Source organism: Pholis gunnellus, assembly GCF_910591455.1.
Source record: "Pholis gunnellus genome assembly, chromosome: 14".
NCBI lineage: Eukaryota > Metazoa > Chordata > Actinopteri > Perciformes > Pholidae > Pholis > Pholis gunnellus.
This window is the reverse complement of record NC_136541.1, coordinates 21,811,399-21,837,624: the sequence shown is the minus strand read 5'-3', so window position 1 is coordinate 21,837,624 and position 26,226 is coordinate 21,811,399. Positions and strand designations below refer to the sequence as shown.

Sequence of the window (26,226 nt, the reverse complement as noted above, 5' to 3'; positions counted from 1 at the left end):
TTTCTCTGTTCTACTTTGTTGTCTTTAATGTCCTTGTTTTTCTTATATTTCTCTTGTTTATTGTATATATTTCATGTGTGTGTGTGTGTGTGTGTGTGTGTACGATGAGATTAACCTGAGTCAAATTCCATGTATGCGCACGCAATAAACCAATAAAGCTGATTCTGATGACATCCAGTGTTAAGCACTGCCTCTGGCGGTCATCCAGGATTCAACCGTAACCGTAGTTACATCCGTAACTTTAGTTTAATTTATTAGTCTCTCTTGATGAAAGTAACTTTTGTATTAAAAAAGATTGGTACAGTTCAAGATTTAGTCTTAATGGATTATCACTTTGGAATCATCCCTCGCTATAAAGTGTGTTTGTGTGCGCATGGTCTACAGCAGATGGTCTTCCAGCTGTGTCACTGGGATATCATTAAGGTAGAATAAGTTAGCATGGAGCTCCGTTAATCCATCCTGGCTGTCAATTTAGCCCTAACACTAACTCCTATAGTCTGCCACTGTCACACACACACGCACACGCACACGCACACACAAACAAAGCCTAGTACACTCCGTTCTGCCTTATTCCTTCATTAAATCCTGTTTCAATGGAAGACCAAGGACAGTCTGTATACATGACCCTTTCTGTTTTGAAGTGAATTAAAGACATGTACAATAATTATGACACAAAGTTATCCATTCATTATGTTGTCATTAGTTTGTATGTAGGATTTCCCGTTTGATTGCAAGATTAACAACAATGTTTCCTTCATTGTCAGGAGTTGGAAGTAACGAAGCTTTCTGCTCCAGGTCCATGAATAATACAGCAAATCTAATAAAATGTCCTGCAGTGCTATGTTACACTAAACATTTGGTCAAAATTATTAAAAACACATGTATCACAAATGTAATTATCAGCACTTTTATCAGCCACACACAATACTTGATTCTCATTGAGGACGTTCATTACTTTCACATAACATCACAGTACAGTTTATGGTTTTTTGTCATCAGTCATCAGTAATTATCACAGCTTCAAAGCTTCCACTATGTGTTGAAATGGTAAAGGCTCATTTACATTAAGGTTAAAGTGCAAAACAATAATTTCCATTTACAGTGTATTTCTCCAAAATATGTATATTTAAGGGACACCCCAGGTGATCAACTAATAAATAATAAGACAATGATGAATATATTTTAGTTTTACAGGTTTTCTGTTTAAATATGCAAGTGAGGCATTATTTTATTAAATATGTGCACATTGCATACATTTCCGGAACAGAAATCTGAACATTGAATTAAGTCAGGTTCAAAACGATTGTGTCATTTTGTGACATATGAGAGTCAACTGTTTTACAGAGGGAATTTTGGATATGACCGTCAACAGCCTTTATAAAATCAATTTTCACCATGTTTTCAGGAATAAAATGTTATAAAAATCAGGCTTTGAAGGATATATGAACTAACACCTTCTTAAAAACCTTCAGAATATAGAGAGGAATAAAACTGGAGAGTTTGGTGTATGTAACAGCTACTTGGTGTATGTAACCCACCCAAAAAATTTTAAAGATATGTCTCGTATAATTACATACATTTTGCATGACACTGCGGGGGTATAGGGTTAAAATGACTTAGTCATGAAACTTTCTGAGTTGATTACTTACATTAAGATAATTATTTTTTTGTATTTTAGGTTTTATGAATATATGTTTAAATATGCAGAAATCAGCAAATATCTAAAACTTTGCAACTTTTGGTGAGAGTAATCTACACACATGGATAGACAAAGTAGTGATATGAACAACCAAATGTGTATTTGGGATGTTTTCTCTTCCACTTTTCTAAAGGAGACATGTTATGGATGTAAAACAGCTCTTACTCTCAAAATTGACCAATGCGTGAACACAAATGTTTTTGCCTGTAATGTCCCACCTTTAAATGTTCATTGCTGGCAATGGTATGCACAGGATGATCCACTCTGACCCATTTAGTTAAGCAATTACCAGATAGAATATAGTGTAGGACAACCTCCTGCACACGACACACAACGCCCCCAAATTTGGGGGCTCTCTGGCTCAGAGGGGCTAGCATATACCGTCGAAAAAATGTACATATCGAGAGCTAAAAAAATGCATGTATACATGTTATATACCAGATTAAACAGCAACATCTGGGCAACACTATCATGTAAGTCACTTTTTACACACTCCAATCACAACTATTACAAGCAACTAGAAGATGTACCACAATATCACATATTTTAATACGTGATATTGACGAGTCAGCGAGCTATGCACTCCACTTCGATTTTCCAGAGCATGAGATGAGAGCATGAGAATTCGACACAGAATCCAGAGATATCTTCAGAATTTCTCTCTGTGAAACCAGTACAGAGCTGTGAGCAAACACAGTATAACACACTATAAAGAAGTGGGCATTCGTTTGTGGACTGCGGTTTTGAAGCTTCGGGCTCTGCATTTTGGCCCTTGCCATCTTGTTTTCCTCTTGTCGCCATCTTGTTTTTTTAGGAATGAGAAGCAATAAGAGAGGGTGGAGCTAAATACAAGCTAAATAAAACATTTTTTTTGGGCGACCAAAATGTTACAATTAACTTTCATGAACTGAAGACACACTGTGAAAGGTTAAAGTTGTAAGATGAAAACACGGACAACTAGCGACCTGTCAATCACAAGGTAGCCCGCCCAAAAGCATACTCTGCTTTATCATAATTTTTACTCTAAATGAGCCATAATTTACTCAATGAACACCATGCTGTATTGAGGAAGACTAGAAATTAATGATTGAGACCATAAACTCATGTTAACAATTTTTACTGAGTGTGAGAAGAGGGTCAGAATGGTTAGTTGCACAGAACCGTCTAAGAGGCCGTTATTGCCGTTAAGGATCTGGAAAAGAGAAGACACTTTTAAAAAGATACTTGGCAGGTGATTGGATGAACTATATGTCAATCAAACTCAGGAGAAGAGCGAAAAATATGTTTCCATCAAGCAAAGCCTTCAGTGCCGTTCTTTGCACTTCTTTCAATGAAGAAAAACCCTCCAGGTCTGATAGAACTGATGGTATTGCTAACTTCATCCATTCTTGTTTTGAACGAACAGTCTCTGTGTTTCGTACACACCTGAGCTCCTCACATGACAAAGGTTAGACTTCTATACAATTGGACTTCTTTTTGCAATCAGAGGAGGCGACCTTTAGAATGGCCTTTAGAAAGAATGCAGGTTTAAGGCACCTTAGCATTGACTTGACTTAGCCCACAGGCTAATGGATGTTTAAAACCTTTTATTGCTCTCTGCCATCTTGACTGTGCGGGGGAAGATGGGGGATGGTGGGGAACTGAGAATAGGTAATGCAACAACCATGGTAGAGTGTGACAGGATGAGCCTGCTTTTCTCTAAAATAATTACATATATATATTAGGGCTGCAACTAACGATTATTTTAATAATCGATTAATCTGTCGATTATTTGTTCGATGAATCGGATAAAAAAACTAAAAACTAAAAAGCATTAATTTCTAACCCTTTTTTCAAAAACAGAGCTGACAGTGTAAATTCACAGTGCAAAACATCTTCAGAAAGTGCACAAACAGGTTGCTTGAACATCCCTGAGCTGTTAAAGTAATAATTTAAAAAAAGAAATGGACTAATATCAGGAGTGGGGTTCAGTGGGTTACCCAAAATACTCTGTCTCTCATCACCTACAAGTATAACAGTACTTTAATGAGTTAACTGAATAAACTTTACCGTGTTCGCCTGGTAGACCAGCAGTAGAATAACAGAATGGGAAGAAAAAATTCGCTGTTTTCACCCGCCATTTCTCATCTTTCTGAGCTCCGCTTAACTTCCGGTTTAATGGTCATGTTACAAAAACAAAAGCTCGTCTATCATAAGTAAAACAACGTCGAAGCAGTTACGAGTTTAACACAAGGTACCCAAAATGGCAATACATGTAATGTATTATAATTGCAGAAATAAACAAAAAATAATACAAATCGCGTAAATCAACTTCCGGTGTTGTCATGGCAACGTTTATACGCCGGTCAGCGTCAGCTACAGAACCGGAGTCCTATTCCATTATTCCGAGCTGCGGTGTTCAGGCGACCGGGCTGCTGTGAACACTCAAACATCTCCACGACTTATTGAGTGGCGTAATAATCGCGAGACACAACGAATCGATAATGAAATTCGTTGCCAACTCTTTTGATAATCGATTTTTATCGATTCGTTGTTGCAGCCCTAATATATATACAATTTTGTTATTTTGTTTTATTTTTTATTAAAATAGTTTTAAAGCCATGGAGATTGTTTTAGTTTAAAGTGGCTTGAATGGATCTATAAGGAAGGGTGATTCATTGTTCTCCCTCATAGGGAAGTGTACTGTCAGAGGGCTACTCTAAAGGGACATTAGTGCATTGGTATGCTGTGCATGTGCAACTAGAGCATTGCCAACAACATGAAGACTCTTTCGCTCTGTTTCAATATTGTGAATTTAATTCTAATATACTGAAAAATATGTTAACTTTGTAGTGTCAGTAGAATCAGTAGACCGACTCGACCAGATGACTGGAACAGATTTATGAGGCTGAAGTTGACTTTTTAAGACGTCAGCACTCTGAGGTATAAACTGTTTCAAAATGGTTCAAATGTGGTTTCTGTGTGGTAGCACCATCTAGAGGAATAATTCAGAATTACACGAGTCTCCTGACTTACTTCTTTTCCTAAACAGAAGCTTGTCATATCTCATGTTAAAGGAAATTATCTAATGTGTGTCTCTCTGTCGCTGCAGGAGTGTGTTTCCACTGTGCAATAGACGTGGTTCCTGTGAAGAATGAAGTCGGCCTGGTCATCATGTTCATTCTCAACTTTGAGCTCCCCACTGACCCCAGACCAGTCAACAGCTCACCAGCGAGAGAGCTCAACAGAGTGCTGCATATTCCCTGGCTGACCCTGGGTATGTTTCATTTATCGTACACTCAATTCATTAGCAACTGAGGTATGAATGATAACATTCAGACATTCAGCATACACACACTGTTTCCTAAACACACCAACCGTTGTTCGATTTTAACTCTTGGCTACCGAGCGAGGACCATTTGTGGTTCGAGCGAGTTTAGCAAAGAGAGTGTCGTAGAATGCACTTTTTAGAAACGAATATAATGAATGTTACACACATGTTATATAACAGATTAAACAGCAACATCTGGGCAACACTGGGTAAGTCATTTTTTACACACTCCAGACACAATTATACACAACTAATACAAGCAACTAGAAGATGTACCACAATATCACGTATTTGTTGCCATGACTCGGCAAACTACCACTCCTGAGAAAGCTACGAACAAAAAGCTAACGGCTAACACGGACCACCATTATACCAGAAAGCATGAGAATTCGACACAGAATCCAGAGATATCTTCAGAATTTCTCTCCGTGAAACCAGTACAGAGATGTGAGCAAACAAACGGCAGAACAACAAACTGCTTCACCGAAAAAAAATCACAGCCAGCACCTCACCTTTACGCAGAATCATGAAAAGACCGGCATAATTCCCCGTTTGCCGGCTAAACACTGTTGCTACGTATGTCCTGTGTCTTTCTCATCTGTTTCCTGGAGAAGGGGGGTCAACCTAACATGTGGGACCCCGGGGGGAAGGGGTCAGACTTTTGGCGAATGGAATTTTACGCTCGGGGGTGCGCTGCGTTTTTTCGATTTTTACTGGCTAAAGACTCTGTCAATCAACACCAGGCTTCTACTACTGCATTCCTGAGACTCTGACGCGTCTAAAGAGGTGTCATTTTCTAAAATTGACCAATCATAGGCTGGCAGAGCCTCAAATACACACATGAAGACCTCAGAACCCCTCCAGTAGTCTTGCGAGGGTAAAGAGCTGGTCCACTGTTCCACGGCCGGGACGGAATCCGCACTGCTCCTCTTGAATCCGAAGTTCGACAAACGGTCGGAGCCTCCTTTTCAGCACCCTGGCATAAGCCTTCCCTGGGAGGCTGAGTAGTGTGATACCCCGATAATTCGAGCACACTCTCCGGTCCCCCTTTTTGAAAATGGGAACCACCATCCCGGTCTGCCAGTCCATGGGCACTGATCCCGACCCCCATGCGACACTGAAGAGGCGTGTCAGCCAACAGTGTCCAGCGCCTTCAGCATCTCAGGGCGGATCTCGTCCACCCCCGGCGCCTTGCCACCAAGGAGCTTTTTGACTACCGTTTTGACAGTGGCGGGCCGTCAGGGCCTGCAAAGCCTTCTTTGCTGGCCTAAACAGAATCACAAAGTTATAGCTATTCTTAAATACATTTAATTTTTTCTTATATGTATTATAATTTATACAAATATTTTTTCCATTATCTTATTTTCTCATTGCACAGCTACTGTGTTCCTCAGTTGCTCTGCTTCCAGTGCAGCTTATTTTAAGTAGAGATTTTATCCAATCAGATTTCACCTCTGTGTCTCTAGGGAAGAAGAGAGGCCCCAGGCCTGCAGACTCACCAGTGAATCCATGTGCAGGTTAAGTGAATGGGGACGATATTGTTGATTGACATAGTCTTCAACCAATCAGATCTTTAGTTTGAGATTCTTAGATGCGCCAGAGCGGTTTGCAGGCCTACAACTACGTCAGCATTACTGCAGCTCAGAATCCAGGTGCAGCTCTGCCACAAGGTGCATAGTGTGCTGTAATTGGTCAGTGGGTGAGCACGTGACTAAAGTGAAACTTATGCTTGCTAGCAGAACTTAGGTTGTAGCAGTCAAGTGGAACGATATGGAAGAAATTATGGCAAATTATGTTTTTTTTTACCTAGCTTTGTTTTTTTAACATCAAATGGTGGAAGGAGGAGGAGAAATGGATTTAGTGGCGGAGTTACTGGGAACGCTTTTCTCAAGAAGGACATTTCCGAACAAACTGGACATAGTAAGAAATGACCCCACAGCTAGCAGCCCTGACCAGCCAGGAAAAGGATTTGTATGCAGCGTCGGAGAAGCGTTGCACATGTTATGGCTGTGAATGTGTTTCATTTTAACTGAGCGTCGGTACTTTTGGAGAGACTTGAGTGGATCTACAACTCAACGACCACGTTAGCAGGGAAACAGCTCCACAACCGCGGCCCGCCCTTCGCCGGTCCACGGTCGAAGGCAACGACCGAACGGCGGCCGAAGACGACCACCGAACGGTAGCGGAAGACGGACGACGACCGGCGAAATATAACTGGGGAGGCTCGACTGGCGTTGATGAATCGAGAAGGACTTCTTACTGGAACTGATGTACTGGGATTAAACTCTTTGTCAGCAAAGAAAGGAGGATAGACAACATTTGGTAAGTGAAGTTTGTTTGTTTACCTCTACTGTTACTCCTGTTCATTTGTCTATCGTGGCGTTTTTATGAATAATATTTGAATGGCTCGTGCTCGTGTGGTGGAATGCGTGGATCCGCTGCAGGTCTGCTGGATTGATTTGTTGCTTTGTTGTCATATAAATATATGCGACTGCTCTTGTGAGTTTGTCATTGTGTTACATTGATTTGGACTATATTGTCCGTTAATGACGCAGCGTCCCGTCATGCTCGTATTCATGTATCTGCACTCTGCATTTCGTGTTTTGTTGGTGTTGAGCTTCATGTAACATTTTATTTCATTTGTCAAATGTTGCAGTGTTACGTGAATATGCGGCTTTTACACGAAACAAATAATAACCCGTAGCTGTGACATCATAATGAGGTTATTAGAAGTGTAGAACAGCACTGAAGGCCCAGGTATAAAATCCACTGCGTTTTGACTGCCTCCGCCAGGGATATGGGTGAGCCATATCCAGAAGTCCAATTACGAGACACCACTCGGGTTCAGATCGGGCAAGCCGTTCCTCCCAATCACCCCCCGCCAGGTTTCTCCGTCATTGCTATAATGGTAAAAAATATATATATCAGTATCATGAAATGGTTAGAAACATTAGAAGAACAGAGTTAGACATTTAGGCTTGTCCAAACATCGGGTAAGAACAGATAGCTCTGTGTAAACATGATTTATGATCAGATCAGGAACTGAGAGTTACTGTTTACTTTAGAGGACTGTAAAGACAGACACAGGAAGATGATCAAAGGGTCACACTGGGGGTTTGTTCCTGTCCTGGGGATGTTTAGGTTAATGTAAATGAATCTGACAATGAGATCAAGGGAAAATGGGAGATCAGATCAACCAGCGTAAGACACCTTTGACCTGTCTAGAGGAGGAGACTGTTTCTGTTGTAGTGTATATAGTATGTGAAGGTGTGAACTGATGTTGAAGAATGCTTCCAGCAGACTCTGTGTGAAGAGCTGTGTTGGAGATTCTCCCTCTTGCAAGAGAATAAATGGAACAGGACAACTTTGAATGATTGAGACTTGGATTATTTTGATTTGCGAATAACACTCTCTTCTCCCGATTAACATAGAAATATTCTACGACATTGCCCACGTGAGCGTTGAAGTCCCCCAGGAGAACTATAGAGTCGGCAGGCGGCGCCCTTTCCAGGACCCCTCCCACCGACTCCAAGAAGGCCGGATACTCCGAACTGCTGTTTGCTGCATAAGCACAAACCACAGTCAGAGCCTTGCTCCCCGCAACCTGTAGGCGCATGGAGGCGACCCTCTCGTTCTCCGTGGAGAACTCCAACACAACGGCGCTCAGACGGGGGCTCGTGAGTATCCCCACTCCCGCCCGGTGCCTCTCACCTTGGGCAGCTCCAGAAAAGGACAAAGTCCAACCCTTCTCCAGGAACTTGGTTCCAGAGCCAGTACTGTGTGTGGAAGTGAGTCCAACTATATCTAGCTGGTATCGCTCCACCTCCTGCACCAGCTCCGACTCTTTCCCCGCTAGCGAGGTGACGTTCCACGTCCCTAGAGCTAATGCTTGTCCCTGTGGGTGGTGGGTCCACAGGGTGGCTGCTCCATGTTGTTTCTTAGGGCTGAGCCCGACCGGGCATCATGAGCGAAGGCCCGGCCACCAGACCCTCGCCAACGAGCTCCCCTCCTGGGTCTGGCTCCGGGAGGGTGCCCCGGTTTCCCTGGTCCGGGCGAGGTGGCTGAAGACCGTGGGCTGCTTATCATCAGGGTTATATTGAACCGCTCTTAGTCTGGGCTCTCCCCTGAGACCTGTTTGCCTTGGGAGACCCTACCAGGGGCTACTGCCCCGGACAACATAGCTCCCAGGATCACTGAGCCACTCAAACTCCTCCACCACGTTAAGGTGGCGATTCGTGGAGGATAATCACCAAATGTTGACCTCAGTATCATCATTAGGTGATGCTTGTCCTTACATCCATGTTCAGCTTAACCTTTCATTGTACAGCGCCACTCACAATGAGTAGACCACGGCTAACTCACTGAAGGTACAATGTTAACACTATACTTTTGGTTTACATTGCCTAAAGTATGATGGGAACCTCAAAACACATTCATCCCAAATGAAAACATAAATTAGATATATTTTGACTGTTCTGAACCAAAAACCACAAATGGTTAACATTGTGAAGCGATTGATTAGGTTAAGGCAACAAGGTTAGAAAAAAGATCACAGTTTGTATACAAAATAACTAGGGTGAATAAATAACAACCACCTTTAGCTGACTTTTTATAAAAAGTTGTGCAACAAGACTAACAACTTTGCGTAACAAGCGTAAAGTCAGCGTCTACTTTTGGTTTCACATGGTACACAAACATTGTTCTCCTGGGTGAAAGTCCTGTGTTTGTTTGACTGTGAGGTTGTGCTTTAGTGGTGCATATTTCCAAACAAAGTTTCTCCATCCAGCTCGGCGGCAGCGTCTGCGCCTCCTCCTGCAATCCCTCAGCTCCAGTACGGGTGTCCTGTCACAGGACACAGAGCTGGGGGCTCCTCATACCGACATCCCTCCCCTTGGACACGAGTCTGTGGCCCTGGACAAGCTGCTGTCCCTGCCTGAGAGACAGCAGCTGGAGGAGGCAGGAGCTGGACTACTGTTGTGGGACCAAGAACGAGAGGCGGAAGAAGAAGAACAAATGAGAGGAGGGCGAAGAGGAGGAGAGAGGGGCAGCTTGGTGGCAACCAGGCGAAGGAGCGAGGGCGACAGAAAGAAAAGGGAAGGAGGTGATGTTTGTGGGCTGCTCGTGGATTTAAGTGCAGGGGGAGGAGGAGGGAGAAGAGGGAGAGAGCTCCACACAGGTCTGTCTCCAGCTCCGGCCTCAGCACCTCCAACACTGGCCCTGCCACTTGCCTCCTCACATGCTCCACAAAGGTATTTCAATCTTTTAATTTTCTATTTTATTTGGTTATTGTGATTGTATCTACTTTTGATGATACATGTGACTGGTAACCCTTTACCTCAACTCCCATTTAAGCTTCATAATCATTATATAAACATAAAATAAGTGGTTTATATCACAATATAATGTAGTGTATTTGTCAATAATCAACAATTCTCCTATGAAAACATTTCTTATGACAAATGTGTTTTACTATTGTCATTCATTTTCTGAATACACAGCCATAGGGCTGTCCACAGGAGTTGTCATAGGTGTTGTCAAATACATTAATAAACACTTATGCTTATAACTACATTGTAGTGTTTATGAACCATTTTATAAATGTGTAAATGCTGTTACTACACAGAATCAACAACCTAAACAATTACAAAAATCTGACCCCTTTAAACATCCAGCAGACACAGAAACATGATTATTCAGTAGGTCCAATATCAACTCCTGAGGGAAATATGTGTCTCTTTAGCTGCTAAATGCTCCACTGTGTCTGCCTGCTGTTTGCTGCTGAGCAGTAGTGTACAGCAGTCTAAATTCTGTTAACACGGCAAAATAAAAAATGAAAACGAAAACAATTATGTGCGCCACATAAACAATGCCGATGGAAAGTAAGATAGGATCCTTTTTTATGGCGGACACATGAATTCCCATGTTCAATAGAAATGCATTTGAATCAAATTCTCTCTTGGGAGGAGACCAGCGTGGATGGATGGGTCAAAGAAACACAGGACTTTTACCAGTGTCCAGAAAAAAGTCGTTGAGGTATTTTATATTACATAGGCTGTGTAAGAAGTTACATTACAAATTAGTTATTTTAACCCAAAGCTTGATCTTTTCTTTTCTCAACCTAAAAACGTAGTTTTTTTCCTAAATTGTTCCGTGGTTGCGGCATGTCATTTTAACACATTCCTTGCCACAACCACGTGATGTGCTGTTAGCGTTCATTGTGTTTTACCAGCCTTTCTGAAAGATGTTTCAAGTGTTTAAATCCACTTGCTGTCCAGACAGTTTCCCCTCTGAAAAGAAGACATGGAAGGCAGAACAGGATTTTTTTGACATGCTAGCAGTTAACCAAGTTTTCCTTTTGGTGTACACACCCAACAAAGCAATATGTTATGGGGTCAGATCAGTCTCAATAATCGCAAATGCACACAGATAGACTCACAAATGCAAACAGAAAGATTCACAAATGCGCACAGAACAATTCACAAATATATTCGATTTACAAATGCACACAGAAGGATTTACAAATATATTCGATTTACAAATGCACGCAGAACAATTCACAAATACATTCCAATGCACAAATAAATAAATTACGATTTATATAAATGTAAAAAAAAAAATCACAAATATATTTCTGCATTTGTATGTATTTGTGTGTGGATTTGTATGTATTTGTGTGTGGATCGCACTGCATTCATTTGCAAATCGCTTCACATTCGTGTATGGATTTTTGAGACTGTTCTGCCCTCGCTGGATTCACAAATGCGTTTTTTTCAACATAGACCTGTCTGTAGCCAATCAGATGTCAGCCTCATTTTCAACCAATCACATGAGCGCAGCTTCATACATATTCATACATATTGTAGCCGTCTGTGTTCACCCAGAGCTCTACGATACCTCATATCAGTAGAGACCGGACCAAACTATGTGTATAAATGTTATTTCGGAGTTCCTTTTTGTTGGTTTATTGCCGTTAAATCATAGCCAAATCAGTTTATGTTGTGTTCATACAGCTATGGTAAACAGCCGACGTGTGGCTTGCTAGACACAGTGAATACAGTTCGATGAAATCCACGGAGCTCCACGGAGCTCCTCCGGACTATGCCGCGCTCCCTCACCGGCGTGTCCAGCGCGATTCACCGATTCACGTGAATGAACACAAATAGTCCCCCGGCGAGAACGGCGGCGCGATTAACGCGGCGCGAATCGTGTTTGGTGTGAACCGCAGCATTACGCTAGCAGCCTAGTGGCCTCATTGTTTGTACCATATGGTTTACACACACATAGTTTGGTCCGGTCTCTACTGATATGAGGTATCGTAGAGCTCTGGGTGAACACAGACGGCTACAATATGTATGAATATGTATGAAGCTGCGCTCATGTGATTGGTTGAAAATGAGGCTGACATCTGATTGGCTACAGACAGGTCTATGTTGAAAAAAACGCATTTGTGAATCCAGCGACGGCAGAACAGTCTCATAAATCCGTACACGAATGTGAAGCGATTTGCAAATGAATGCAGTGCGATCCACACACAAATACATACAAATCCACACACAAATACATACAAATCCACACACAAATACATACAAATGCAGAAATATATTTGTGATTTTTTTTTTTACATTTATATAAATCGTAATTTATTTATTTGTGCATTGGAATGTATTTGTGAATTGTTCTGCGTGCATTTGTAAATCGAATATATTTGTAAATCCTTCTGTGTGCATTTGTAAATCGAATATATTTGTGAATTGTTCTGTGCGCATTTGTGAATCTTTCTGTTTGCATTTGTGAGTCTATCTGTGTGCATTTGCGATTATTGAGACTGATCTGACCCCATAATATGTTTCTACAGAAGGGATTTTATTCAGAATATGATGAAAAATTGCAAACATTTTCTGAAATAGACAAAGTTAGTTTGCTACTATTTTATCTGAACTAGAGAAAAGCCCATAACTTCCTCTGTACCACAGCGTCCTCTGATGGGGCCGTGCCCCACGGGCCCTTAATTAATGCACATATTTCTGTGAGAACACTTTGTTGGCTTTACGTTAGGGTTAGGGTTAGGGTTAGGGTTAGGTGGGGACAGTACATTTATGTTCACAATGAATTGCAGTTGTTCGTCTTCATTTATAGAACATGGTTTTATGAATAGTCAGAAGTTGAGGCAAAAGAAGCAAAGCAATCTAGCCAAAATACAAAAAAAACGTAATATGAACTGAATTCTTACTTTACCACAAACTTTTTTTCTCATTTTATGCTTTATCCCCCAACATTACTGTCACCCTATCACTTTTTCCGATTCAGATTTTTTACCAAATCACACTAACAGTCTTATATTTTTCAGGGGAAAAAGTCGTCGCTGTGTCCATTTTTTTTTCTCACATTCACTAATTGCTTCTCTCTTCATCGTCTCTGAAGTGGATGCTTGCATGACAGTGGTTATGCATCCACCCTTCCTATGAATAAAAAAATAAAATAAAATCAGCACCAATCCCATTCTCTGGCCACCGATCCTTGCTATTGATGGGGTGCACAAGATCTCCGGTTTATTCTATGCCTGAGAAGAACATTGTAGAGGTATTAGCAGTCAGATCAGTGGCACTATGCTGTTTGATAACTACAAAAAACACTGCTCGTTCAACGGACAGCTTATAAATGTACATTCTGTCTAGAAGAGAGGAGAGAGGAAGAGGCCCAGATGAAGATGACTGTCCTTTCCACAGCAAACATCCTTCCAGCAGGTTAGGCGGTAGGCGTGGGACATTAAGACACTCCTCCTCAGTGGATGCTATCAAGAGCGGGCAGAGTTACTGGGAAAAGAGGCTGCAGCTGAGACACAGCTGTACTGGTGAGAACGGCACTGTACTTAACCCAGTTCAACCTGTGGTTGTCTTTCAATCAGATGATTGGAGGTTCAATCCCCGGCTCTGCTAGTCGCATGTGGCCACCTTGAGCAAGACACTTAACCGTGGATAGTCTGATAGGCAGGTGGCACCTATTGTGTAATGGGTGAACAATGACAAGTAGTGTGAAAGCGCTTTGAGTGGTCGGAAAGACTAGAAAAGCGCTATAAAGTCCGTTACTTAATTAATAGATTCATTAGTTTATCAACTAACCTTTTAACTAAGAGCTGACAATAGTCATACATATGCATATACGTCTTAATCCAAGCAGCAGAGGTGTATAGCTCAAACATTCAGTATTAATGTACACCTGGCTGCTTGTGCTACTGACCTGTAGTTTATTGGTGTAATGTGGAGTAAGACATACCTTTATGGGTAATGGGTAACAAATAAAACTATAGATGGACTGCACAGGGAAGTCACATCCACTTCACTTTCCTCTATTGTCAGTTGTAGTTTGTGTGTATATGAGGAATACAAATTAATTTTATTTATACATTTTATTTGTATTTGTAATTTGACTTTCCATTTTATTTGGCTTTGATATACGGTGACTCTGCAACAAACATTCTCTCTCCTCCTCTCCTTCAGCTGGTATGGTAACCATTAGAAAGAGCAGCGTGCCAGTTGGGACATCAGACACCGATTCACGCTGCCGGACCAACAGCCAGGTAATGTGTGCAGAAACACGCAGATACCCTGCAGTTTAAAAGATGTTCCAACATATGGAAGGAAGCATTAAAAATTCAGTGATAATAAAAGTTTGGAAATGTTAGAGATACTGTTTAGGCTCGTTCTGTTTAGTTGCAGGCTGGTTCTAGACTCGTAAATTGCTCTGAGTTGGATCATCACCCAAATTCCTAAAATACAGTGTAAAATGTAAATGTTATTAGATCCCGAGCAGAGCCCAATTGAGCTCTAGAGGGGGGGCGAAGACTGTACACATGTAGTACAAATCACTTTTGAGAACGAATGAAATGATATTTTAAAATATTTCAAAAACGTACATGATGAAGAGATTCTGATCAAATGGACGATGTAACCTATTTTAATCACTCAAAAACATATATATACACAAAGTACTTCAAGGTACTACAAGTACTACCACAATTTCACTTATTTCTCACCAGGAGAAGGCGAGCTATTTTCTCCGTTATCGATTCAGCCGCGATCTACGGCACTTTCACACACACACTTCATATCCCGGACCACGAGGAGAACACACTGCATCGAACTATCGCCTCCAAATTATTCTACTTTAAACCGTTATAAAGTTACTATTGATCTGCCACAGATATCAACTCAGCCCATCATCATAAACATTGAAACGCTCCGTACCTTTTAGATGTTTCCTGGATGAAAATCAAAAAAAAAGAAAAGAATAATCCATGCCGGCATATCGAAGCCGTCTCTCTGCTGTGCTGGTAAAAAAAAATGAGTCTCTGACGAGCTTCTATGACGAATGAATAATAATTTCAGTTTTGGCCAATGGGGGCGGATCACAGTTTTCGATTATTTTATTGGCTTAGAATTCTGTCAAACAACTCAAATAACGAATCACTACAATGCCCAGAGTCTCCCGGGCTCAGAACTGTAAGAATTGCGCAAATCGGCCAATCACAGGCTGTGTTAGGTTCAAATACATCCCGTAAAACTGAAACTGACGAAAATTAGCCATATTTTACAGGTTTTTATATAGCACAGGCTCTCAAAATGATGCCAAACTGCTGTATTAGATAGATTGAACACTATTAGTGATAAAAGAAGTGAAATATAGAGTTATATAGTATTTAAAAGTACAATAAAAGAGCTATATTGGCTGCTTCTAAAATTAGAATTGACATTGGCTGACCACAGCTGACCTGTACACCGGCATTGATTTCTCAGGCATACTTCACTCTATCAAAGCCAATTATTTTTTAAAAATGACAAAAGACATGTTGTGATATGATTTGAGAGAGTTTAAGCCTTGGACTGCATCATTTCAAATCAATAAAAGTGCTTTTCTTTTCAGGCGAACCTGAACATTTTTTATTTGAGCTGTGTGTTATATTCATTCAGCATTAACCAATAACATATACACTGATATGTACATATATTCAAAAACTATCACAAGTGTTAGTGTTATAATACCATTGAAATTATTCAAATAGACCTTGTAGTTAGCGAGATAAGCCCCTTAGAGTGTGGGTATGAAATGTTCGAGCGGAGGGCTCAAAATAGGCTTAGTGGTTAATCTTTTGTTGCTTTCAATGTTTCATTGTGTGTCTATATGTGATTTTTGCATATGCAGCAGATGACCCAGAGCCTACAGGACACAAAGACAGAGGCCTTTGTGGCATTACCTCCAGGTGAAATGAGACCTCCCTGCAAACTGATGGACAGAACACACCATGTCACTGAGAAAGTCACCCAGGTTAGTAGAGATGACTTTGCACTCTAATGTTTCTGTTCTAAACTAAATAGACCAGCTGTCCATCTAATGGAGTGTGGACCATTAAGGGAGCTGCTCCTCCTCCTTATACATATTGTAATGGAAAATCGTTTTTGCTTATTGTTGTGTGTGTGTGTGTGTGTGTGTGTGTGTGTGTGTATACGTTACAGTTGTCACTCTCACACAAATCATACATTATTACATATATGTGCTGCCTCCAGTCATCGACTGTGTGCTGAAGGGTGTACTTTTCTCTGCCCCTTTGATTTATTCAGATTTTTTCTGGTAGCTTCTGATTAGTTCACACTGCAAGCCGAAAATACCTGGGCCGCGTTCCTCGTACGTGGCTAACTGAGTTAGCCGGATCATTTTCAGGATTACATAAGTGAGGCTTTTCGGTTCCTCGAAGCAAGTTTGGCAAAACCACCATAGCAACACATCCATAAGCTTGAATAATGCTCATCAGCGGAGAAAAAAGAGGCTCTTTCTTTGAGTTTATTCGCCATTGTACTGTTAGAAAATCATGGTTTCGGTGATAGACGCTTCCCCCTTTTGAATTAGGACGGGCACGCGCAATTATCCTGGTTACTGAAGTCTGGTTCGAATTAACGAGACTGTTTGGGCGCAGATCAGCCTTTGAGAAACCGAGATAGTCTGACTTCAATCATCAGGTTAATTTAAGCTGGCTAATAGGACATTTGATCGACTTAGTTGAACCACGTACCAGGAACGGGGCCCAGGTTGTTAAACAGTAAGTGATATGGGAAACAACCATAGAAAGCATGTATGTCTTAGCTGCCTCTGTTGACATGTAGTTTTGTGTGAACCTGAAATTTGATAGATTAAATTTGACCCGGTTAAAGACCTTTTTCACTTGAGGTTTGAATGATAATTTGGAATCAAAAAGTACTCCGAGATACTTGTAGTAAGGTACAACCCGTAGCCTCTCCCCAAATACAAAAACATCCTGCTCTACTCTACCAGAGTTTGTTTTGGTAAAAAACATACACACTGTTTTGGATACGTTTAGTTGTAAACAGCATTGCTTTAACCATGCAGTTACATGAAGCATGGAGTTAGTGAGTTCATTTGCAACTTGTCCCATTTTGCTACTATGCAAGTAAATGATAGTGTCATCAGCATACATTTGGATGTTGGTGTCAGGGCATGCTGATGGCAGATCATTGATATATAAAGAGAACAGCAGTGGGCCCAGGACAGATCCTTGTGGGACGCCTGTGGACAAGTGGAGGGCAGTAGATTGATAGTTCTGTATTTGGACATACTGTGATCTATTTAGCAAATACGATTCAATCCATTTAAGTGTACCTGAGGAGAAATTGTAGCTGTGCAATTGGACAAAAGAATGCTATGGTTAACAGTGTCAAATGCCTTCTTGAGATCAAGAAATACAACTCCAACAACACCCCCATTGTCCAATAGAAATTAGATTTTTTTCTGTGAAGAAACAGGTGAAACAGTAGAATAATTGGCTCTGAAGCCGAATTGCATTGGGTGAAGGGCAAAATAACTGGTTTTCAAATGGTAGATAATTTGCTCAGCTACCAACTTTTCTGCAACTTTTGATATTGTTGGCAGGATACTGATGGGTCTGTAATTACAGGTAGAAAGGGGATCTCCATCTTTGAATACTGGAACAACAGCAGCCGACTTCCAAACACTTGGAAACGTGCTCTGAGAGATTGAGAGGTTGATGATTTTGCTGATGGGATCTGTTAGTGTTGTGCTAAGTTCTTTGAGCATAACTGCATCCATACCAAATATATCCTTTGCTTTGGAAGGTTTAAGAGAACTGAATATTCTCGTGATCTCCGATTGAGTGACATTTCTTATGCTGAAGGTCGGCTCCAATGAATTTACTGTACAGACGTGTGTATTCTCAGGGGAGAAACATTTCGCTAAGTAGCTACAGAATCAATGAAATAGTGATTGAAAGCTTTTGCGACTTTAGCTGGGTTATTTGACTGCTTTCCATTTATGTTAAGTTCCTGCAGCTTCCTTACTTTGTTGAAATATCCCGTTAGCTTGTGTAACTGATCCCAGATCATTTAAGTATTACCTCTTGCCTTTTCTATTATAGTCAGGAAAGAATCTGCCTTAGCTTTTCTTAATTTCTTTACCACTTTGTTCCTCAGCAGAGCAAAATGTTGTCTGTCATGGCCCGATTTATTTTTAATTGCAGTTTTTAAGACACAATACCGCTCTTTCATTAATTTTAAGATATCATCATTTATCAAAGGAACAGTGTGTTTGATATTTTTGTGCCTAAATTTGCGATTACAATCCTTGATAGTGTTCTCTTTTGTGAGAATTTTGAACTGTCTTCCTCAATGTCTATTCCCAACAGTAGTTCATCCCAGTCAATTAGTTGAACAGTGTTTTTAAAATGTTCTTGATTGTTTTTGGGGATTCTAAAAGATTCATCATCCCTGACAGAAGGCCTGTCAGAAGGCCTAAAACGCAATCTGACTCTGGCTACCAGTTACCATATTGGCAATCGAAAGGGACTTCTTGCTGGAACTGAAACGCAGGGATGTACTGCACAGCCGCGTTTTGAACCCTTTGTAAACAAAGACAGGAGGATGGACTTTGTATTTATATAGAACAGCATTTGGTAAATGAAACTGCTTTTATTTTCTTTACATCTGCAGTGTGTTCATTTTGCCTATCGTGTCGCTTATGGATATTGTTCCCTGATGTAAGTACTGTTTGAATGGCCTTTGCTCTTTAATGTGAGTGTTGCTGGATTGTCATGCTTTGTTGTAAATAAATGTGACTGGTTCTTGTGAGTTCGCTCTTGTCATTGTGTTAATTACATCGATTTTGACCATATACATTGTCCGTTAATTATGAAGCATACCGTCCTTCGTGGGTTTAGGGTCCGGATAATTGAATCTGTTTGGGCTGTTTTCTTTTACAAAGCAAGAATTATGGTCGAGAGAAATGGGGATTGTGTGGCGATTGCTTAGCCCAGTTTGAATCAGTAGGAAACAGCTGCCTAAACGCTGCGGGAGAATGTAGCGTGAGTTTGTGCATGTTGTTTTCATTACTAAACTAGTTTAGCATAGCCTCGCAGAACACACAGTTGTGTTTTGTTTTGCTTCTGGGTCGGAAACTAAACAGACACACAGACCGTTGTCTCCACCGAAAACATTATATTTCCTACAATTTAAGCTTCTGCATTTTCCAAATGCACTAGTATTATTCAAACGTATTGTTCGGTTTGTAAGCCTCGTACCGAAAGGTTTAATACGAATACGTGATGTTCCACCCTTAGAAACAAATAACCGTAGCTGTGGCGCCATCATGAGGTTATTAGGTGGTAAGACAGCAGTGAAGGCTCAGGTATAAAATGCACGGCCCGCCACTGCTGTCTCTCACATAGATCATGACACCACCACCCTTTGATCCGACCCTATCTCTCCTGTAAATGTTATAACCTGGCACTGTTATTGCTGCTGATGGAGCATTTTTGTGGAGCCAGGTCTCAGATAAACAAAGAGTCTAAATTGGAATCAAGCAAATGTGACGGGAGGATGGTCGCTAAAAAAGATAGGATGGATCTTCGAGTCTGAAATATTAGATATAATTGAATTGCTGTTGAGGAAGAAGTCAATGCGTGGTGAACTGGTGAAGAATGAGTATTCTCTTGAGTTTGGGTGCTGTAATCACCAACTATCGCCAAGACCAAAATCGCTCATGAACTGTTTTATTGTTTCTGTGGATTGCCAGGTACGCTTATTATTTGTAATATTAGATCTGTGTTAAAATTGCCTCCTATTATGACTGGGCAGTTGCAAATGTTTGAGAAGGATGAAAAGAATTTATGAAAAAAGGATGGGTCATCAGTGTTTGGGCCATAAACATTACAGATTGTGACTGTACTATTGTTGATGGATATGTTTATAATGATAAAACGGCCTTCAGGATCGGTGATGGTGGAGTTATGGACAAATTAAACTTTTTTGTTAATTAAAATACATACCCCTCTTTGTTTTGTGTTGTAGTGAGCCGAGAATGAGTGAGTGAATTGTGGTGATTTTAATTAGTTGTGGTCTGATTCTGAGAGGTGTGTTTCTTGTATTAATTAAGCATATATCTGCTTGCAGTTTAGCCAAATGATTCAGAACTTTTATTTGTTTTGCCTGAGAACCAATTCCACGGATATTCCAGGTTAAGAATTTGATAGATGACATGTTGATCGGGTTAATATAGACTGAACATTAATATTGATAAGTATGTGTGTGTGTCTGTGTGTGTGTGTGTGTGTGTGTGTGGGTGTGTGTGTGTGTGTGTGTGTGTAAATGACACAGCAGGACCTGCAGACACTGAATCAGGGAAAAACAAACACATATAGGAACATGAACACAACAAAGTAAGTGGAACCCACCTGTATAATAGGATACCACAATGAGTAAACAGGACACCGAGTTAAATTTACAGAACAATACAACTCTGGACCTACTGTATGCTAATGCCATGGATGCATACAGTGCTACTGCCCTTCCGCCCCTTGGTAGGTCTGACTACAACCTGGTCCTGTTATCTACAAAGTATGTTCCTCTGGTGCAGAGACAGTCTGTAACCACCAGGTCTGTGAGGAGGTGGTCACAGGAGGCTAAAGACGGATGGACTGGGATGTGCTGTGTGGACCACATTGGGAGGACATCCACAGCATGACGGACTGCATTACGGAATACATTAAATTCTGTGAACACACCAACATTCCATCCCGGACTGTACACTGCTTCCCCAACAACAAGCCATGGATCACCAGTGACCTGACATTTCTCCTTAATAAGAAGAAAGCAGCCTTCAGGTCTGGGGACAGGGACCATCTCAGGAATTCTCCTGAGATGAGGAGAAGCTCAGGGAGTGTATGGACTCCTACAGGAGGAAGCTGGAGGCCAAACTACAGCAGAACAATGTGAGGGAGGTGTGGACCGGGACGAAGCAGGTATCTGGTTTCAAGGTTGGAGGGAGACAACCAGGGGGCTCCCTGGAGAGGGCCAATGAGCTAAACTGTTTCTTCAATAGGTTTAGTTCACAGCCCTCATCTGTCTCTTCCACACACCACACCACGACTGGCTAGGTTAGGAGACAACTGGACTTCACCAAGGCAAGGCAGCAGGACCTGACGGCATCCAGCTGTCTGATGTCCTGCAACACCTCTTCAACCTGAGCCTGAAGCAGGAGGAAGTCCCGGTGCTGTGGAAGACGTCGTGCCTGGTTCCTGTTCCTAAGACGACGACTCCCGACCAGTTGCCCTCACATCTCATGTGATGAAGGTGCTGGAGAGTAGGGGTGGGAATCACCAGAGATCCCGCGATACGATATTATCACGATACTGCGATATTATCACGATACTGCGATATGCTGAGTATTGCGATAACATATATTACGATTTATTACTTTTTTCAACCGCAAATGATGTCCCCAAAGGAAAACTGTGTCAACATGTTTTATCTAATAAGATAAAGTTTTCAGTCTGTTCATCTCACTTCAATCATTTTTATTGCAGCACAATGGGATTGTCAAGCAGACAGACTGACCAACACTGTGATAAAAACCTGTCATAAATGTTGCACCTGACAAACTGAACTGTTTGTATTACAGTCTATATAGTCCAACTTAACTGAAAGCAAACGTGTCTATAACTTCTGTAAGTACGATATAAGAGTTATATAACTCAGTATAACTTGCGATGCGTGGAGGTCGAGGGCAGAGAGACAGTTATGCGCTGCACTCTCCCCATGAGCCTGCTGCTGTTGGCAGATGTAACGCCCGTTGTGAGGCCAGATTGAGCGTGCGAGCGAAACACTTCACATGCAGGAATCCCGCTAACTGAACGGCAACGCCCACGTTAGAAGCGTTGTCGGTTACAACCACCAGGTCTTTGTCGGCAATCCCCCATTCTTGTGCTGCATTTTGCAGGAGGTCTGTCATGTTTGCCCCGGTGTGACTTACGTGTCCTGCTCTAGTTTGGAGAACAAGAGACATCAGTCGCCAGTCCTCTGTGAGATATTGTGCTGTTATAGTCACATAGGAATCCACTGCGCTTGACATCAACGCATCGGAAGTTAATGCAACTCTTACTGCTGTACTCAAAGATTCCTCAACTTTAAGCTTCACTTCTCTGTAGAGCTTGGGCACGGCTGTGTCGGTGAAAAAATGCTGCGACGGCCTTCCTTGTTAAATAAAAATCCAAATAAGTCCAGACGTCTGATTCAAATGCGGACGGCGCATTTCTGATTTCTTTCTCCGATGTCTCTAACTTTGTTTTGACCAACTTCCTACCAATCACACTGACCTGAGAGCTCTGCTGACTTCACCAGAAAACAACTCAGCACCATCTAGTGGACTGAAAAAGCAATTGGTTTTATTTTTCTAGTACCAAAAGGTTTATAGTTTATAGAATAAAAGGTTGATACTTGGCTTCCGTGTATCGATACAATATCACCACGCAAAATATCGCGATACAATGCTGTATCGATTTTTTACCCCACCCCTACTGGAGAGGCTGGTCTTGGCCCACCTCCGGAGACACCAACAGACTTAACAACATGATTAACCTCTTAAACCCTAAGAAAAACTCTTAGGGTTTAAGAGGTTAAGAAGGCCGGCTCCATCATTGGCTGCAAACAAGACGGTCTGGAAAAGATGGTGGAGAGGACACTGAAGAAACTATTATCCATATTGGATAACCCGGACCACCCTCTCCACCACCAACAGGGACAGCGGAGCACTTTCTCCAACAGACTCATCCAGCTTCGCTGTCACAAGGACAGATACAGGAGAACATTCCTGCCTACTGCAATAAGACTTTATAATAAATCACCTCTGGCCAAATCAATCACACAACTATAACACCGTTACACTGTTGTTTGTTTATTTGGTTTGGTTAAATCTTTGAATTATTGTTTAGTTAGTTAATTTTGATATTATTCTATATCATTGTATATATTGTACATTCTTTTAATTAATATGTTTTACTGTTATTTTTATTGTATATATTATGCATTTTTATATTTGCATTTTTTACATTTAATATTTGTACTCTGTTATTTGAATTGCTTTACCTGTACCATAAATGCTGCTGTAGCGAAAAAATGTCCCCTTGCGGGATTAATAAAGTACAGTCTCTATCTATCTATCTATCTATCTATCTATCTATCTATCTATCTATCTATCTATCTATCTATCTATCTATCTATCCTTCTATCTATCTATCCTTCTATCTATCTATCTAAAACAGTCTACCTGAGTCTTATTGCTGGCAATGTCCATCCCTTTATGACCACAATGCACCCATCTTCTAATGGCTGCTCCAGCAGAATGACGCCCCACGTCACTAAGCTCAAATCATCTCAAACTGGTTCCTTGAACATAACAATGAGTTCACTGCACTCAAATGGCCTCCACATGGCCTCCACAGCCACCAGATCTCAATGCAATGTATGTGCAGTAGATTGATCTCTGAAGAACGTTTCCAGCACTTTGTTGAATCTGTGCAATAAGGAACTAAGGAAGTTCTGAAGGCAAAAGTGGGTTCAACCACATACTAGCAAGGTGTACCAAATAAAAAAGGGGGCTGGTAAGTATAGGATAGTATGTTCAGCTGATCCTCCCTGATCCAGTGCCATAGAGTATCCTCCAGACATCTGAATGGATACAATCAAGCTTTTGTGGCAGGAGACTTTCCTTGTGAATATTATTTTGTCTTCCTTTTTTATTTCTTCCTTTTGTGCAGTCCTGTATTGTATAATGACAATAAAGCTGAACCTTGAACCTGCTTTAAGCTCTGTTTTGGTCTCTGGAGTGTGCAAAATACCTAGTGGCAATTGGGGGGTCCTCCCACCTAGTTATGCTGAAGGCCTGGACAAATTTAATTCGCAATATTGACAATTTAATGGTTGCAAGCCAAGGCAACTGTACACACTTTGCACACACATCACTTGGACTAATTTCGTTAACAATAAGGCCACTCGCATAACTACACAACACTCCACCCTGCAACAGAATACGCACAGCACACTCGCCTCTCTCTCTTAACACGGACACACATGCACACGCTCAAACCCGACACACAGACCTTGGCTCGGCTTCTAGTTGTTTTGCTGGTATCCAAGAAGAGGAGAGACGATGTCCTGCTTTGATCAGGGTTCTCACGAAAGATACTGGATTAATTTTGTCCAAAGAGTGTCCATTTAGGTTGAATAATTAATAATTATAGTCCATTTATAATTCATAATAAATAATTCTCATAATACTAATTTTATCCATTGTCATTATTGTTATTATTAATTATGGCAGCTTTAAGTCTGTTAGAAGCATATTCAATGTGAAATGTTTTGAGAACCAATTTAAACCAGTTTATTCATTTGTCCATGCCCATTCATTTTTCTCAGCAAAATAATTCGTACTCCAAAAAATGATAAATGATAAATATCAGTATTAAATGACACACTTAAGTTGTTTTATATACTGTATAAACTGTGCTTGGATCGTAAAACTTAGAGTTAGATTGACATATTGCTTTTGTGACATAACCAGCTAGCGTTGGTGATTTTAATCTAAGCATACCACTGAAAAGTAAAAAGACATGAAAAAAAGCAACAATATAAAATAAATAGATAAATTGGTAAAACAGCAGCTGAGGTTGTTTTAAAATTGGAGAACATCACACAGCATTTATGTGCACCTCCATGACTGGTGTAAAGGGGCACCGGCTTCCTCTCTGTCCCCCAAACCGTCATCTGTTTCAGTTGGAGGGCTCTGATGGGACCTTCTGGACGACGTGAATAATGAGGGGCCGACTTCTGATAACCGTATAGTTAATTTGCCGTGGCCAGGAGCACTTTGATCACATCACTGATGACTTCTGAGATTGTGTAACTGAATAATACCGTAACACTTACGTATGTACTGGTACTAATGTTGCCAGACAACTAAGCGGTCAGAATTTTTCTGCACACATTTGAACTCTCAGCAGTGCAGCCTCCACATTTTTTTGTCGTTTTGAACGTTTTCTAGAATGACTTTTGTGCTGAGAAGAACTTTCACAGACTGTTTGCAGTCACTGACGACCTAATAACATTGCCGAGATATTTTGTCACCAGTTTACATGCAGAAGAGGTTGACTTTAAGATAGTATGTATTGTTTTAGTTAAATACTGGCTGATATACTTTACATTGCATTTTAGTTGATGGTTTATCATTTACAATGTGCACCTCCATTGTTGTGTCTGCTTCTTGAAGTCGGAAGTAGGAACTCCGACTTTGAGTGATGTTCTGTTTTTTTTTTTCTTCTCGTAGTTGTCTTGAAGGCAGCATGAGACATCCAGAGTATATGTAGCATTTATATATCCCACTGATGGACTTTGTCTTGTAGTACATCTACTGCCCAGTGGCGGGCCGTCAGGGCCTGCAAAGCCTTCTCTGCTGGCCTAAACAGAATCACAAAGTTAGAGCTATTTTATAATTTAATAATTTTTCTTAAATACACTACATGTATCATAATTTATAAAAATATTTTTTCCATTATCTTATTTTCTCATTGCACAGCTACTGTGTTCCTCAGTTGCTCTGCTTCCAGTGCAGCTTGTTTTAAGTAGAGCTTTTATCCAATCAGATTTCACCTCTGTGTCTCTAGGTAAGAAGAGAGGCCCCAGGCCTGCAGACTCACCAGTGCCTCCATGTGCAGGTTAAGTGAATGGGGACGATATTGTTGATTGTCATAGTCTTCAACCAATCAGATCTTTAGTTTGAGATTCTTTGCACCAGAGCGGCCTGCAGGCCTACAACTACGTCAGCATTACTGCAGCTCACTTTGCAGGAGTGAGGTGCAGTGTGTGCT

At 41.0% G+C, this 26,226-nt stretch overlaps 1 protein-coding gene across 1 annotated transcript in view; it reads left to right on the top strand.

Moving 5' to 3' along the window:
• The window catches only part of LOC306706130 (voltage-gated inwardly rectifying potassium channel KCNH6-like), a gene marked incomplete at both ends in the record, with an annotated part of 63,741 nt that overhangs the window by 11,885 nt on the left and 25,630 nt on the right, over positions 1-26,226 (top strand). The window contains 5 exons of the mRNA XM_079173041.1: positions 4,791-4,955; positions 9,796-10,258; positions 13,685-13,860; positions 14,507-14,586; positions 16,209-16,331. Of these exons, the coding sequence (XP_079029167.1) occupies positions 4,791-4,955; positions 9,796-10,258; positions 13,685-13,860; positions 14,507-14,586; positions 16,209-16,331 (1,007 nt within the window). The remainder of the gene's footprint in view (positions 1-4,790; positions 4,956-9,795; positions 10,259-13,684; positions 13,861-14,506; positions 14,587-16,208; positions 16,332-26,226) is intronic.